Below are 17,914 nucleotides of genomic sequence, written 5' to 3'. Positions count from 1 at the left end.
AACATTTCCATCTTAATTTAAGTAATACAGAGCAGATGAAAAACAACATGGAGAACTGCCTTATTTCAAAGCAATTAGTATTACATAGATAAAGTTGTAGGGTAAGACACCTTTGCATAGATGTTAAAAGCAATTAGTATAACATAGATATTAATAGTAGTAGGACACTGCTTCAATGGGTGCTGTGGGCTTATTGAATTTCTTTAACTTTCCATGCAAACTAGGAAGATTTTCCCAAACCTGGAGCATCAAATTAACTGATTAATCATCCAATTAATCTTGAGCAAACTCAATCTTGATACCCCCAACGGTAACAACACCCTTTCCTTTTCTTGGCACCAAAGTCACCACAACACTGTCATCGTCCTCGGCTCCCAAATCCTCCAACAAATCTGTGAGCCTCAACCTCAAGCATGTCTTCATTCTCTTCTCATGCTTATGCTTATGAGGCACATTCATAAAGCTCCCGGCGAACTCTGTGTATTCTGGGCCAATTGTCAAATCATCCTCATCATTAACATATACATCACATTTCACCAATGAATCTCTCTCTAACTCGATTGTCTCTATTATCAATATCTCCTCTTCCTCTTCTTTTTCCTTTTTACTCCTTGATTTCTATGGCCATGGAACGTTAACACTCACTATTTTGTCTAAAACTACTGGGAATTCGCTGCTAGTTAAGACCTTTTTCTTTGTTTCTGCTGCTAGAGCAATCCCAGGACCACCAGTTGCCACTTTCTTGGCGAGCTTTCGAGGAGTTGGCTTAGATTTTAGCCATGGAAGATCAACATCTTGATAAACGTATCCCAACGTTTTACTATCAATGCAATGACGAACTTTGACACGAACAAGATTCGCATTCTCGTCATAGAAAAGAAACGAGGAATCAAGCCAATCTGGGTCATTGTAATCTTTTCGCTTCGCTCCCAACGTCTTCCAAATGCTCCACAGCCTACCTATATTCGAGTGATGAAAGCAGCAAATCGGGTCTCTTCCCCAGAGTAAAAATTCCCAATGTCTTCGAGATTAGGCTGGGTGTTGTCGCCACACCAGTTGTGAATTGTTCCATGAGGAATGTCCTCGAGCGAACCGGCTCCTGGATCAGGTTCATCACCTGTACGGTAGGGACTTCCTAGGAAAACCTTAGTGGTCTTGCCATTAGATATCATCTGCCTATTCATGACTCTAAGATTGCTTGTCGTTTGATCTTTATCCGTAGTAGTCTCTTCAGTGCCATTGTAATCAACCAGCGCTGGTGGGTAACGGTTTCGGTCGCGGAGCTGGTCGTAGAGTGAAGATTTAGTGTTTGTATACATGGCAGGCATTTGCATGCCGGCAGGAGAATCCCAGTTCCAAAACGGCAGAGCAAAAGTTGGGCCATCAATCAACTTGCCCAAGATCTTCTCAAAAAAATAAAGTTAGTATCTATGAATTGGAAACAAGAGCCATGAGTTATGGACTTGAAGCTCAAGATCAGGGAAACCCAGTTGGTGATAAGCCCTATCACAGTAGGCACAGTGAATATTGGCTTGTTGCATGAAACCACGTGGATCGTTGGCAGGAAGAGCTTTCATGAGTTCAATGGCCCTGGAATATTTAGCTGCGTAGGCATCATCAACTAAATGTGCAGCAGGCCTAACACGTAGCCGGGAATCTGAAGAAGGTGGTTCAAAATCTATTATCTTTGTTGATACTGGTGGGCAACAATTAATATTTTCACCGTCAGATATCTTTACATGGGCAAGATTCGCCCACAGATATTGGAGCTGCGAGTGCAAACTGGTCATCTCGGCTAAGGCTGGTTGCACCGTAAAGACCTCCAAGGCCATTGAGAACATCTCTTCTATCAAATTTGTTGGGAAACAATTGTTTGGTGTTTTTGGAGCTGGGAGTAGGATTTTGGTCACCATTTGTGGCTCTGCAGGATACTACAGTGGGAATGAAAAACTTAGGCTTTTGCTTTCTAGCTATGGAAATTGGGATGTTTTTGGAAGGAATGAAAGGATGGTAATGGAGGTGGGAAAAGTGTTAGAGGTGCTGGTGGATGATGATGGTAAAAGAGAAGCCATAGCTTTTTAATTACTACAATGAAGATTGGGAGACTTTGTATTGTATTTATAATGAAATTGCAGCAAGACTTTTCTATGTTTCATGACTGACACAAGATGTAATTAAGCTGCTTGAGAAAGACTAAATTCTTGCTCTAAAACTTTGAATTTCTGGAATTGGAATTTCCCGATTTCACCAATGTCCATCCTTTTTGGGGTAATATATGAACATGGATCATGACTAATCTCTTTCAAGTGATCATTTTCACTTAATTATACTAGTTGAAGGGTCTCTTCCAGAAATCAATTTAATTACGTATTAACATCTATATGTGGTTGCAATATTCAGCCACTCATTAATATATAGAAAAATAATCTGGATCTCTATACTAAGTTAATATTCATCAATAATTTGTGATGTGAAGTGAAACACAGGGAGAATTTATCTACGTATCTATAATTTATTTATTTTGTTAATTTATGAAATAAAATATAATGCTTAATTATGATTGTAATTTTTATTTATAAGTATAATTTTATAATAAAAATCTAATTACACTTGAAAAAAATAACAAACTAACATAACATTAGACGAAACCCACACTTAATATTTAAAAATTTAAGCTCGTCTCCTTCCTCACTAATAAAACTATTAAGACACTAATAAGATAAAAGATGCAATGTTTGCAACTGTAATACCAAAATATAGACCCAAGAAATGAGTGAGCGGTGAGTCTGAGAAATGGGAAATGGGTTGGGTCCTGCCATCTGCCGAGAGACCCAATCCATCTACAAATACAGCCAACCCGGCATCCCCACCAACCTTTTGTATTCCACCATTTCGGGCCCAGCGGCTCAAAACTTGTTTCAATCCATTTTTCTTTTCGGTTTGGGCTGCCGGGCAGGGTTGCAATGATATCCGAACAGACAGAGCTGAACCGGTTGAACCGCCCTACCAAAAAGCGGTCGATCCAATCCGGTTTGAACTCTTTCGGGTAGCACGGTGCAGAAATCAAAATCGATCACACAAAGCCAAAGAAAAATCTAAAAACGAAAAACGCCAATTCGAGAGGAGAACAGTGATATCATCTCTTTGCTTTCTATCCAGAAAACTATACTTCTCGCTTAAAAAAAAAGCCTTTCTATATTTCTTTCTGTTAATCGTAAAATGGCCGCCAAATCTCACATAATTACTGGATTGACCCTCCCTTTGAAACCCACCGCTTCTTCTTCTTCTTCAAGCTCCAGTAATAATAGCAGCGGCCTCTGTTTAGTTAAGAAGCCACTCACTTCTTCCTTCTTCAATGGCGGAGGTACCCTCCTTTGGCTTTTTCTTACTCTCAATTTTAACGGGTGTTTGTTAATTCTTTCTTAGTAATTCATTTAATTCAAGTAATAGTAATTGGGTCAGTGAATGAAGATTTTTTTATTTTTTACTCTTGCTTTTGAGTTGGTTGTGTTTGTTATTTACTATGTTACAGTTAGTAGACCAATGTAGAAAATTTGGACCTAAATTTTATTTATTGTGATGTAATACATCGAAGCTATGATTTTTTTCTTTCCTTATTTTTCTTTTCATAATCTAATCATTTTCATATGTCAAATGGTGAGTCATTGTGTCTTTGATCGCTTGATTACTGAGAAAGAGGGTTACCAAGGAGTTTTATTTGATAAGTAGATTGACTAGGCTTTTAAACTTTAACACAAAATTTTCTTCAATGTCATGCGGTTGTATGGATGATGACATTTCTTTGTTCAATAAGCTAATGGTGCATTAGGGTGATTTGCTAATGGTTTTTTTAAAGCTCTAAAGGTTAGTTAAGTGGTGAATGATTCAAATGGGTTCTTGAACACATTAAATTGTTTAATCACAAATGGTTTTGTGGAAAACAGCATTTATATGATTTACATGTCAATGAAGTTAATCAATGGTATGGTATATTAAAGATTGATGATGAATTGGTTTAATTCTCCCCCAATTATGTACGTTTTGAATGAGGGCTTTATCTTTTAAAATGAAAATTGGAATTGCTTGTAATGTGAGCCACCATCTTTTCAACCCATTTCTTCAATTTCAGTTGTCTTTAGTTTAATTCTTATTCCACTTTTCTATTGTTTGACTATATTAGTCGTATCCAGGTGATGAGTTGTGAGTATTTTGAAAGAATGCAAATCCCATGAAAAAGGTCATTGTCTCATTCTAGTACATGACAATACTAATTTGTAGGACTGCCTAACATCACCTAAAAGAGTTAAACTCCAACATGCTAAAGTTGGTTCAAGTTATCCTTTTAACAAGTTTTTTGCTTCTCGTTTTCTTAATTTCTTTTAACAGTGGCTGCCCTAAAAGTTACAAGGATAAGGACCCTTCCAGGAAGATCACATTGTCATAGACAAGGTGGAGGTGCCCTTGGTACACGCATGAACCTTTTCGATCGGTTTGCTAGAGTTGTAAAGGTCAGATTTTTTTGGAATTGTTTATATACATTCATGTGATATTATAGCTTCTGATTCCAACTTCGGATGTGTTATCTAAATAACTAGACTCAATTCACTGATAATGGCAGTCATATGCAAATTCAATCTTAAGTTCCTTTGAAGACCCAGAGAAAATTTTAGATCAAGCTGTGCTTGAAATGAACGATGACTTGGTAAAGATGAGACAGGCCACAGCACAAGTAAGCCTCATAATTTTTTATGTCTTGAGTTTTTCATGTTTCTTTCTTATGTTGTCTTTTGGCTTGTCATATCTTTTTTCTCACCTTCCTTTTTACTGTTTTGGCCATTCATTTTTTTAATCTCTTTTATTCATAATTGTTTTGCATATGTACTCAACTGTAGATGCCTAGATGGGTCTTAGAATTTTATTTTCTTACGTACTTTTTATGCTGCCTTTTCAGTGTAATTTTCTTCCCACTTACATATGCACGTGTGATCCCTTTTCCTTTTATGAAGGTATTAGCGTCTCAAAAGCGGTTGGAAAATAAGTACAAAGCTGCAGAGCAGGCTTCTGAAGATTGGTAATACATTAAGGAGTTCTTTTCTTTAGTCTGCATACTATGCTGGTTTTTAAATGTTCCCATTAAGTTTTGAGTTCAATACAGGTATCGTAAAGCGCAGCTGGCTCTTAAGAAAGGAGAAGAGGATCTTGCACGTGAAGCCCTGAAGAGGCGTAAATCTTATGCTGTAAGGTGTCTTCCTTAAGTTAGAGTTTTGCTGAGCATGCATTGCAAATAGATGTGAAATGAGATTCGTCATGTTCCAACTTAGGCTTGTTCCAACAACACTGTTACAAAACACCAGTGGGTGCAGTAACCTGATTGAGTGGCTTGGACTGTTGGACTGATGATGAGAATTTCTGAGGGATTGAAATTCTCTGATTGAAGAATTCATGAACCTGTTACTTTAATTCTTTGTTCCTGAAATGGATAGCTTTTCTCTGATTGAAGAATTCATGAACCACCCTTTTTCTTTTGTGCTGCAGGATAATGCTAATTCTTTGAAAGCTCAACTAGATCAACAGAAAAGTGTTGTTGAGAATCTTGTCTCTAACACACGGGTATGCTTCTCTTTATCTTTACTACTTTTGATTCTATTAAATTATTATTTATTTATATACTTTGGTTGGAGTTTTTATTGAGAACTAGAATTTTGGCCACATATTGATGTGGGGCAAAACTTTTTTTTTTTTTGGTTATTTTAAGCGGCAAAAATTTTTCATTTTAAATGACATTTTTTTTTATTTTTGAAAATATTTGATTTTTTTTATGTTGCACATTGTAATATATGTTAATACCAATATAATTAGATTTGTTAACAATGATAGTTCAGATAATAAAAGGCTAAACCATAATACCTTTCTGTTTGACAGCCGCCTCATTTCATTGAGTTCGCTTCTTTCTTCAACTCTCTAGCCTTTTATCTGAGTTCTTTCTCCTTCTCTTCTTCAACTGCTTTTAGTTTTCTTTGATACAAGTGAGTGAGATCGAGCTTATAGACTTGGAAAAGATATTTTTGTTGCTTAAATTTCAACTTTTCCTGACATAAGTCATTTCAAATTTCTTCTTTCTACCATGAATCTAAACTTATTTTTCAGATCTGACTCAAATTAACTTGAATATGTCATTCTTTTTTTTCTCCAATTTGATTTCTTTAATTACAAAAATTTTCATTTATTAATTTTTTTTTGTTTAGTTTGCAAGTTTAAGATCTGATTTAAATTCATGTACTTTTTTAATAGAGAAATTGTTTATTGATTGGTAATTTGTCCTTAGTTTGGAAATTGAGTCTGTTTTTGGGGATTTTGAGGCAAGAACAACATGTTGACTCCCCTTGCTTCTGATGTTGTTGGCCTCCTTCCCCCTCCCCTTTTCACCTCACCCTTCTCTCTTAGCACTGTGTCTTCTCCCTCTAGGTTTCTTGCTCCTGTCCCTTTTCTCTCCCACTCTCTCCTGACCTCTTTCTCTTTCCTTTAACTTTGTCTCTCTAGTTTCTCTTTCTTCCTCTCCCAAAAATTAAAAAAAGAAATTCAGAAAATGAAAAAAATAACTAATGTTACGCCAGGTGTTAATAAAATATAGAGTGCGAAATGTCAATATTGGAGAGGTTTTTAGCTACAGGAATCCCATAGGGATTCTTTTTATATGTAGTTATAGATATGTCATTTATTGCCTTAGTTTTGAAATGCACTGTGTTTAAATGTTCATTGTGAGTCGAGATAAATGACTATTATGTTTTGGTGTATGAGACATGAAAATCTAATGGTTAAAGATCTGTTTTGAATAAAAAGGCTATTTTGTTGATTGTGGTGTCATAAATTATAGGTTAAATAAGAACCTGGAATAAGTTAGGAGAGGGAACTGAATTATTATCTTGCTATAAATGAACCATTAGGTTGAGATAATAAATCAAACTGAACAAAAATGGAGCAGTTTTAGTTGCTTTGTCAAGTGGCTGAATTCCCAGTTTTACCAACTTGCACAGTCTGATTCTGGTTTGGAACAAGTGATGTAAGTTGGGATACTGAACACACAAAGTGTATGATAAGACTGTGATGTGCATTGATAATATGAACAGCAGCAGTGATTTGAAAGTGATGAATAGGAGAATGTACCTAGTCTCTAGAAACAGAAATCAATGAGTGAGTTGAGCAGTTAGGGGCCAAAAGTTTCTGAATGAATGATAGGAGGGTTATTTAATATAGTAAGGAAAGTTGCCTTCTACTGATGGGAGGCCTTAATACTGTGTCTCAAATGATAAAAAATCTTATACTGATGAATTTTAGAAAAATTAAAGAGGAATATTACTGAAAAATATATGAGATGTACTGGAGTTTGAGCATTTATGAAGAGGTAAGGGAGATATTGTTCTGCCTTCATGCCAATCTGTTCAAATCTCTTTATAGTATCTCAATAACTAGGATTAATTGTGACTGGCTCCCCAAATTTATGGGTTAATCCTATTTAGAATGTTATTTTTCCAAAATAGATATTTTAACATTTTGCTTTGACTTGAGTGCCTATTTTGAGTAATTTTGGATAAATGTTGATTAATATATGGAAATAAATGAACTAGGAGGCTTAGAATATAAATTCTTATACTGGGACATGTAATGTTTGCCTTACAATTATAACTGAAATAAACAATCTTTCAATAATAATTTCCCATTGGAATGGTTTTGGTGAAAATAAAATTTGTGAAACACTTAATAAATAGATCAATAATAGATGTAATAAGAAAATTTTCTACATCATTCCTTTTATGTTGTTATTATGTACACATTGATGGATTTGTTACCGTAGCATTCTCTGAATTTCATTTTGTGTAGCTTTTGGAGAGCAAGATACAAGAGGCAAAGTCAAAGAAAGACACTCTGAAAGCACGTGCACAGTCTGCAAGGTAGTCTCCACTATTCCCATCACTACCTTCCTTTTTGTCTGTGTTTTATCACCTTGGACTTTTTGGTCATGATCACTTCGATGTTGTTTCAGAACTGCAACAAAAGTGAATGAGATGGTGGGAAATGTCAACACTAGCAGTGCTTTATCAGCTTTTGAGAAAATGGAGGAGAAAGGTGAGTTAATCTGAGGTTGGAAGCTTTTTGTTGTAAATGAGCATCCCGTAAATTCATGCTGCAGATTTAGCAAGAGTGATTTTGACATGACAGAAAATTGCACATAGTAAAGCTTTTTCAGCCTTGCGGTAACCATCTAACATGTAATTTATGCTATATTTCTCTAATGGAACACATCTTAAATATAAAAATCTTATCAAATCAAATTATTGGGTGATTTCTTCTGTACATCAACAATATATCTCCAGTTCAAGCTGAGGAATTCAATGTGTGAAGAAGCTTCATGAGTTTAAAGTTTGGATATGTCTTTTTTGGCCTACCCTCTCTTCTGAGTTATGAAATGGTGCTTTTTCTAAAGTAAATATTTCATAACAAGTGTAGCTGTTAATTAAATTATTATATCTAAAATTATTAAATGCCATGCAACTGATTATTGGTGGTCCTGCCTTGCTAACTGCAATTCTTGGTTAGATAAGATCAACCAGCCCTTGTTCCTCTTGTGTTGGATAATTTATCTTTAAGAACTAGATTTGATCTGAACTCTTGTCTCTTCATCTTTTCCCCTGCCTTCTTTCCTTGACAGTTATGGCAATGGAGTCTGAAGCAGAAGCTCTTGGGCAGTTAACCACAGATGATCTAGAAGGGAAGGTAGTGACTGTTCTATCTTTCTTTTGCATTCTTTAAATCAGATTCAAATTTTCAACGGCCAATGAAATTCACATGGCTGATCTTTCAAATCAAATGTTATTATCAGAGACAGAAAAAATGCAGCTATCGTCCATTTTTTGTTGTTGATGGAAGCAGCTATTGTCTATTAGTTAAGTCTTGTCAAAATCAATGTCATCTTGCTCCCTTGGGAAATTTAAAAATGTGGTTTTGTTCTGAATACTTTTCATTAGCCAGGTTTCCTGTGGTTCTCTTCTTGTCTAAATACCAATTCGTACTACTTGGCAAAGTTGCTGCAAAATACAAATACATACTTGATATTTTAACTACACCTGATTAAATTCAAACCCATATATACCTTTAACTATAACATTTATCAATGAATCAAAATTGCCTTTCTTTGTTATCCTCTTCCTCGTCCCACCATCATTATCACCATTTACATCTTTTAGAAAATTGTATAAAATCAATAGAACTATAATATTTGATCCAGAACACCGTGAACATTTAAGAAAATAAATATTGAGCATATTTTGGACACTTAATGAAAGTTTGAACGCTGAATTGGTACTCTAACCTTTTCTTGTTCTCACTAAAGATCTCAGTATTATTTCTTTCCATATATCATGGAGATAAAGTTTGAAGTATAATTCTCTTTGAATTTTAAGTTTTACCGTGTATCAAAGTTCAAATCTTTGCCATTTTTGTGTTCTTGCAATTAATATCGCAGCTTTACTTGTTACTTTTTTGAAGTTTCTTTATACATTGCTTTTAATGGAATTGCGTAATTGTTTCCACCATTGTTTCATAACCTTTTGAGTTAAGAATTCTGTATTTTGTTGCTATTTGGATACCTTCCTTCCTTGCCCTCCTTTTGGTTTTCTTATTTTCTTTGGGCATTGGCCCTTGCATATGGCATGTGTTAGTATACGCCTATAAATGAGGGCACAATGCAGTTCTTTGTAGCCATATTCTCTTTTGATTTTCTCAATGGGGATGGGGAATGTCATTTGGGCTCCATTTATTTGGCAGAAAATGCTGTGGTAGGGAAAACATTTTTACTGGAAAAGCTTATCATTTTTGCATTTTCCATATATTAATATGCATTGAAATTTTTGGTTTGCTTTTCTAGCTTTTGAGATGATAGGATGATTGGTATAATTGTTGATAGCAGTAGATGATTGATGACGTATGACATACGGTGTAGCTATTATTGGACATTACTGGTGCGAACTATATAATTGGCAATGATATTTGATAGTTTGCATTATTTTTGGCAGTGGCCATCATAGGCTAGATGTTTAACAGTGTTGATGGCATAACTAGAGAGTATCATTTTAGTGGTAGGCTTATGCTCGCACTCGATCTCTTTGAAAATGGAACTTGCTGACCAAAATATTTACATTGAAGTTCTTCAAGGATAGGAAATATGGAAAAGGTTTTCCTATAAGTTCCCTGAATATTGATGGACAGTCAGTTTGATATGGTAGCCATTGTTTTCTATAGTTGTGGCATGAAACAGGCCATGTTATTGGTGATAAGTAAAGTTTTCGTGAATTTAAGATATAAAATATTAGAATTATAGTGTAGTTATTCAACAGAATAGTTGCTTGTCCTATGTGGATTGCCTTACCACTTGAAAATTAGGAACAAGAATACAAGACTACTTTGTAGTGCAGTTCACAGTTTTAGGACCATTTTGCTATGATAATATAATGTTTTTGCTTGTGTACTCGATAGTTCCTTTCTACAAATTTGACTTCTCTTGGATTTTTGAAGAAACCCATTACTTAAATTTGCAGTTTGCATTACTTGAGAGCACATCGGTTGACGATGATCTTGCAAGCTTGAAAAAGGAACTCTCTGGTAGCTCACAGGTATGTCTCATTCTTGTTTTATGTATTTTGGGATTAGCTTTCTGTCAATAACTTTCCCTCGACTAGGCTTTTAAAATTACATTACGTAAACAATATGTTCAGCTTTGTCTGGTTGTTGGGTGAAGAAGAAAAATCAGATTTGACTGACCAAAAAAAGATGAAAAAGAAAAAGAAATAGAATCGATTGAATTCAGAATTGTTCTGCTGATCTTGTTTTTCCTTTCCCTGGTCTGTTTTGGCAACTAGAGAGTGACAGTAGTTTGAGAAGAAGAAGAAGAAATTTTCCTCAGTCAAAATCTCAAAGTTGTTCTTACTGCTGTGAGCCAAGGAGCTATAGGAAGGAACAGTCTAGAATATCAACTTTTTTTGACAATAAGGTTTTAATTCTTCTTTTTCCTGTTCCTGTGACTGACAGAAAGGAGAGCTTCCACCTGGAAGAACTGTTTCTGCCAGCTCAAACAAGACATTTCCCTATCGAGATTCTGAGATTGAGATGGAGCTTAACGAATTGAGGCAAAAGGCAAAGGACTTCTAAAGTTTCTGATCTGCATACAACAAATCTCGGAATATTTATTTCAGGAACAAACCTTCTTCCAACAGTTCAAACTAGGTGAGCTATAGTCCAAACAGATAATTTGTATAGCTGCAGTCCAAACTCAGTAATTTTTGGGTGGTTGTGTACATACTTGTGTATTAACATTAGATGATCATTGTCATGTAGCACTTATAACCTATGTGCAACTGCGGCAATGACCTATGTTTTGGACTATGTATTCAGTAGTTTGTTAATGTACACTTAGTCTTCCTGGCAACTTCCTTGGCATTTTAGTATGTCGTGCACTCTGGGATACCGTGTCGGTGACAAAATCAAAATTGACCACAACTATGACATTCGAGTATCTCACTAATGGCTGTCGTTGCTGCCCTTCTGTCAATCACAGACGGCATGCAAGGATTGAGTCATGATTCCCTGGCTTTTGCCAGCAGCTTAGTCAGTGTCTCTTCTGAAGGAGTGGAGTTATAGCAGCTGCATTGTCAAAAATCAAGCTAGGAAAAGAGTGGTTTGTAATATTCCAGTTGATTTAAGTCTATTAATCAAAGTAAAATGCAGAAATTTAGTTCAAGCCAGATCACTCTTTTAAATTTTCGACCTCCCATTGCGAAACGCTGTCAATAACTGACGAGAATGGGAATGAAAGAGTCAAAGAGCCGATTAGAACTTAGGCAGATTGTACGATTGTGGGCTGGAGACACTGTTTTATTGGGGGGCCTTAAGACACTGTAGAAATGGCTTACCAAGAAAAAAGGAAACGTGTCAAAGCGTTCAGGTCAGGGAGACTAAAATTCAAAGGATATTGCGTTCCGTTGTAGAAATGAAGTGCCATCACAGTAGCTTCGCTCTTACAAGAGTTTCAATCTTTTCTTGCACACCATTCCATTCAAAGCAAGTAATGAAACATTCCTACTTAGTCCAATTTAAAAATTTTTTCAAATCTTTGGACTTTGTTAACTCTAATCTTTCTCTATGACTCTGATACCGTAGAAATTGGCAAAACTACATTTCTGCCATATCCCAAGTCGTGGAAACGACTTTGCATGCAGTAAATTCAGTGTTCCATAAACTCGTGCCATTGACACATTCAAAATCCGAAACCTTGTCACACCTTTCCCAACAAAGCCAAGCCTCGCTTTTACATTAGTTTTGCCTTTTCTGCCTGTGACTGGTTCAAAAACCCCTTGGTCAACACGCAATCTCTTAAAAGCGCAGCTCCAACTCCAACCACCTCCGCTATAAATAAGTACCCCATTTCGCTTCCACATTTCCATCATACTTGATACAAAACACAAGAACGTTTCATAACTTTGAAAAGTTTTGTAGTTTCAGCACCAAGATGAACAGCAGAAAAGTATGCAGCCTTTTCATCATTTTTTTCATCTCCGTGGCAATTTTTAGCCAAGCTGGAGTGGAGGCTACGAGAGTGTTACCAGAGGACTTCGCAGAGGCAAATAACTTGGAGACATACTCGTCAGTCTACGAGAAGGCCAAGCTCACAATGTCATGCTGGCTCCAGCGCTTGGCTTCTGGACCTAGCCCTAGAGGACCTGGTCACTAGCTCCTCAGTCTAGGAACAATCTTCAAGTCTGAAACATCCAGCTAAGGATCGTAATCGTATGCTCATACGTACAGATGAAAGTTAACTAGAAGGAAGTATACTCGGCGGTTTTATTAATTATTGTTTTTTTCCTTTTTTTTTTTTAGTTCTTCTTTATTTTATAGGTAGGCTCAAGATACAAACTGCAGCTTCCGCCGACTGCCATGTAGAATTTATATAAAACAATGTAAATGGACAAATAAAAATTCTTTAATTTTATAAGTTGGATGACCATGCAATTAGAAAATTCTCTAATCTTTTACTATATATATATATATAGGCGAAGAACAACTAAAATGCATAGAGGACCAAGCTATTCCTCTCTTATTATTCTTGAATCCTTGATACTTTATTCATTAATTACTGTTCTTAATTTCATTTTTTCTTTATTAATGATTTTTGAGGCTAATATATATATATATATTGCGTGGGCATGCAAGCATGCATCTATGAAGCCAAAGTTTTAAAACCAACCAATGAAATGAGTCCACATTCTACATCCATGCAACGGTTTATCTTTTTACCTATTCTTTCCTTTTTTCCAAGCATGCAACGATTTCCCCTGCTCCCCACCCTCCAACCACTAAGTAACCATTTCCTTTTACACTGCAGCAATTTGAGTTAAGCCTAAATGAGTAAGCAAGCATCAAAACATAGCTAGTTCATATCATCTAAGAATGTTGTTTAAACATGTACAGTTTTATCTTCGAATTCAATGCTATCTTTAATGAGTTACGTTGAGCAACAACTTTGGAAACATAGACCCGTGGAGTAGTGGATAAAGGAAGCAAAGGAACTTCACAAGTGTACAAGAGTTATGCAGGTCGGAGTTTGGACTTTATAGTATTAATGATTCATAAGCATCGGTGACGGCTGAAACAAGTTAAGCAAGGATGTTTGACAGTGTTAATTAATGATTTTCTTTCTTTCTTTCTTTTTTCTCTTGTGATGACAAGTTTCGTAGGTTTTATTGGCTAGTTATTATTAAATTTTAGTTAAATATATAAATTCTTGATAAAAGAGAACCGAAGACGATAACGACAGTAGCAATTGTCACCCTTCAATTTTTAATATTTTTTATTATTATATGTATAAATTTTAAGATATATTATTTCATCACTCTGAATCAAACCAAGCAATTTATTTCAATAAGTCACTCTTTATACAAAAACTTGAATCCGGCACTTAATATGAAACTTTATTGGGTTCTCAATTAGTTTTTTAATTATGAAATCATGTTTGCTGTCAAAATGTAATGCTTCGAAGCTTTTCCTTTATTACCCTCGTTTCATATCTACTTAAAAGTGACAACATGAAAGAGGAGATACTATTTTATTTAGTCAAACGTTAATACTGCTTAGAGACTGTTGCTAAAGTGATATTTAAAAGGAAAATTTGCAATTAATGCTTTATTTTCTCTCGAATTTGGTAAAAATAATAATTAAATACAAATCTTTTTCTAAAATAATATTTAAACTATTCTTAATTAATACCTGTAAAGATCAGTTAATCAAATTCTTTATTTCATTATATATTTATAATTTTGACATCAAGTCAATATTTTCAAATTTAGCAATTAATATGTGGCGCATGGGTTAGTTGAAGTGTGTTGGTGAATAGGCAGCAACCAATAACCAAAAAAGGAAAGGGGTGGGGTAATATTTGAAAAAGGTTTTTAATTATTTAAAAATATTTATATAAATTTTTATTCTTTTATTATATTCAATCAAATTTTTATATTTTTAGTTTGATTAAGTAGTCTCTAGTAATTAATGGTTGATTAATTGTTATTAATCAAAATTGTATTTATTATTTTATACTCATATGACATTTATATAGAGAGTGAAAAATATCACGAAATTATATCATCGTGTTACATCGTCATTCATTATGTCGTATCAACACATTACATTAGTATCACGTAACATAAAATGTCAATTGGCATTTTGATTAACAACTATTAATCAACCCTTAGACATTAGAGTTTATTTGGATCAAAATAAACATATAAATATTTCATTGAACGTAATAAAAAAATTATTTAAAAATTTTTAAATAATTTAGAGACTTTTTTAAATATTATGTCTTTAAATTTTAATTTAAATATTAAAAATGTTACAAACATAAAATGAATGTAAAAATTTTATTGAAGTAATATTAAAAGTTTTAAGGAGTTGCTTAACCCATATAAGTTAAGAGCTACGCTTGAATTTATGAGAACACGAGTTTGCCTTAGAGGTCTAACCCATAAATTAGCAATTATAAGTTTTTTTTTTAAAACACTTCTAAGTTCAAATAACTATAAAGGTCTTAACTTGTACTGCCGATATCTGAGAGTCAAATTCACTATTAAAAATATACTAACATTAGCTATACGCAATTTTGATTTTCCTTCAAGGCGGGCAAAGCAAGCAACCAACTTAGTCAAATTTCAATATTTCCACCTTTGGACTTGACACTATATTTCTTACCCGATCCGCCCCTGACACTCTTCAAATGACAAAAGGATCCTTCACCTCTATTGAACCCAAGTTATGGGAGGAAGGGTTAGCCCAGTAAATTTCATATTCAATGGGCTGGCTGTAGCAGCCATTGACATGTTCAAAATCATGAACCCATGTTTCAGCGTTCCCAGCAGCAACAATACGCCCCACTCGAGCTGGTCGTTTTTGTTTCTATGACTCGCTCAAAATCCTTGGTCAACACGATAGTCCTCAAAAGCCCATCCTTTTCCCATCTTGTTCAACATCTGTCAGCTGTTCCAACTTCCAAAAGACTCCTATCCAACTCTTTTTTCTATATATACCAGGTATCACTTCTTCATTCTCTTCATTCCCAGTATCAAACCAGAAAAACCAGAGCTCTCCCTACCGCTTTCCACCGCATACCCTTCAAAGAGTTAGCTTTACGCCCACGTTTAGATTACCTTCCTGAAGATGGATAGCAGAAAGCTGAGCACCCTTCTGATCATTTTTGTCATCTCAATGGCAGCGCTGAGCCACGTCGGGGTTGAAGCTACCAGAGTGCTCCCGGAGGATTTTGCAAAGACAAATCACCTCGACACATACTCGTCGGTCTACCAGAAGGCTAAGTTCACCATGGCATACTGGCTCGAGCGGTTAGATTCTGGACCTAGTCCTAAAGGACCTGGCCACTAATTCGTAGCTTGCAAATCAACGACCCAACACTGTTATTGTTATTGGTTTAATTTTTTTTCTTCTTTTTTTCCTCCTTTTAGATGCAATTGTGTGAGGTAGGATTACATGCCACAAATGTAAATGAGAAAACAGGATTCTTTGATTTTATATATTTTATTGTTTCGACACAAGGTTCTTTCATTTGATAAGTTGAATAATATTTCAATTAATTATAAGCATTCTTTAGTCTTTAATCACCTCCCCTTAATCACCAACTTGTTACTTAGCTATAAGCTAGTTAATCAGAAAAATAAGGAAAAGGAGAGTGAAAAGAAAGGGCAAGCTGTCTTAAGCAGCAGCTTTTACCTATCCTAATTAATATAGCTTGGAGATATCTCAGAATGAATTCACATGTCCGACCGTCAACGTGCAGCAAATTTGCGTCGCAAATATAGACCACCAAGGAAGCCGAATTTTACTCTTCTTTTGGCAGAAGTCGAAATTGTTGAAATCATTCATAGATGAAAACAGTAAACTTTACTTCACTGTTTATTTTTGACTCTCAAAATTTCTACGGTGGTTTCAGACTTTTGGTTTAGATTTCGGTTTCATTAAGTCTTTAGATCCCCCTCCTATTACTTTAGGGGAAAAAGAAAGGAAAAAACCCCACGTAATCATAAGTTGCAGCTTTCCTAGGAAGACCAAGCCTCACGTGAGCTGGTTTTTCTGCCTGCATGACCGGTACACACTGCTTGGCCAACACGTAACTCCTAAAAGTCTTTTGTTTAATCTAGCTATATCAATCCTTACATTCATTGAGACCTGATGTAAGCCCTTGTCATAAATTTATTGAGAATCTCTCTTTTTGGTATATGTATATATTGTGCTGATCGTCACACTGTTTCATACTTTTCTTCCAGAACACTGTTGTTTCATGGGAGATGAGTCAGATGACATGCAATATCTTTTTCCGGATTGAATAGCAGAATGTACAGCACTCCCTTTTGATTGTTGGAAATTGTAGTAATTCACAATTATTGATATAGGGATTAGAGTGTGCGTGTTAATTACGTCTATTGCATAGAATTAGATTGATGATGATTGGAATTGCGAGAGTCTTTGGCCTAAAGTAATAGTTGGGAGATTTTAACACTTTAAATAGACACTATCGTGTAGAACTCTGTACCCTTAAGATTTGTGACAAACTAGTACCTTGTAGTTGTTTACTAGGAGAAGATACAATTAAAAATCTTCTTTGCACTTTGAACTTTTCCAAATTTTCTTTGAATCTACAAGTATATCGAGACATTTTCAATTACATTTTAGCTGGAATGATTTAGCTGCCAGTTGGCTTTTTGATTTCTTTATATGCGGGGGCTTTTCATGCGTCAGGACTGTAATTTTCCAGCTGCTAAAGTTTCCCAGCATATCAAGATGTAGTGCTTTGTACCTCTCTTCAATCATTTTATGTCTTTCCACCAAAAAAAGAAAAAAACTATATGGTCATTGGTGATTCCAAAGTCTAGAATGGTAACATTATTTATCTACTTTTCTATTTCAGTTTGTTCTGCAACTTCAAATTCAACAAACAAAAGCTTTCTGCACTGCTTTTCCACTTATTTCCCTTCTTCCAACGTAAGTTCTAATGTTATCTTTGTCAAAATAGTTCTGCATGTTCATCAATTTTGCGATCTAATTACATAAAAATTTAAAATTATTTTTTTAAGCCAGCAGTTTTATGGAGGTATCAAACATGATGCACCAAATGATAACAGAACTAATGACAGCAATCTAGCTGCAAATGATAACAGGACCAGCTATAAACATGTTGCAGCATCTAAGAAACAAAACGAGCCCAAGACATCAAAATTGGTACCAAATAGTTCAGTAAACACCACTCCTAATAGCATAACAAGAAGAGCACATATTGCAAAACAGAGCCCTACCAACAGCAGCT

General features: G+C 35.1%; 1 protein-coding gene and 1 pseudogene across 1 annotated transcript; one reads left to right on the top strand and one right to left on the bottom strand.

The window, feature by feature from the left end:
- Positions 1-273: 273 nt before the first annotated feature.
- On the bottom strand, positions 274-2,072 carry LOC18602395 (polyphenol oxidase, chloroplastic-like; annotated as a pseudogene).
- A 1,012-nt stretch (positions 2,073-3,084) lies between these two features.
- On the top strand, positions 3,085-11,479 carry PTAC4 (plastid transcriptionally active 4). The gene is made up of 11 exons (XM_007033745.3): positions 3,085-3,364; positions 4,387-4,508; positions 4,619-4,729; positions 5,007-5,071; positions 5,156-5,237; positions 5,536-5,610; positions 7,879-7,949; positions 8,042-8,124; positions 8,708-8,772; positions 10,593-10,667; positions 11,083-11,479. Exons 1-11 carry the CDS (start codon positions 3,220-3,222, stop codon positions 11,200-11,202), a joined length of 1,014 nt encoding a protein of 337 aa, XP_007033807.1. The 5' UTR covers positions 3,085-3,219; the 3' UTR covers positions 11,203-11,479.
- Positions 11,480-17,914: the final 6,435 nt, after the last annotated feature.

This window comes from Theobroma cacao, chromosome 4, assembly GCF_053813885.1.
Source record: "Theobroma cacao isolate CCN51 chromosome 4, ASM5381388v1, whole genome shotgun sequence".
Classification (NCBI taxonomy): domain Eukaryota; kingdom Viridiplantae; phylum Streptophyta; class Magnoliopsida; order Malvales; family Malvaceae; genus Theobroma; species Theobroma cacao.
The sequence above is the reverse complement of the archived record's forward strand: the minus strand, read 5'-3'. Positions and strand labels throughout refer to the sequence as shown.

What these genes read in the sequence shown, in the direction of transcription:
- PTAC4 (XM_007033745.3), top strand. Translation starts at nt 3,220, where the DNA reads ATGGCCGCCAAATCTCACATAATTACTGGATTGACCCTCCCTTTGAAA. An exon ending in GGTTTGCTAGAGTTGTAAAG is followed by an intron (nt 4,509 to 4,618) that starts GTCAGATTTTTT and finishes TGATAATGGCAG; the next exon opens with TCATATGCAAATTCAATCTT. An exon ending in TGAGAAAATGGAGGAGAAAG is followed by an intron (nt 8,125 to 8,707) that starts GTGAGTTAATCT and finishes TTTCCTTGACAG; the next exon opens with TTATGGCAATGGAGTCTGAA.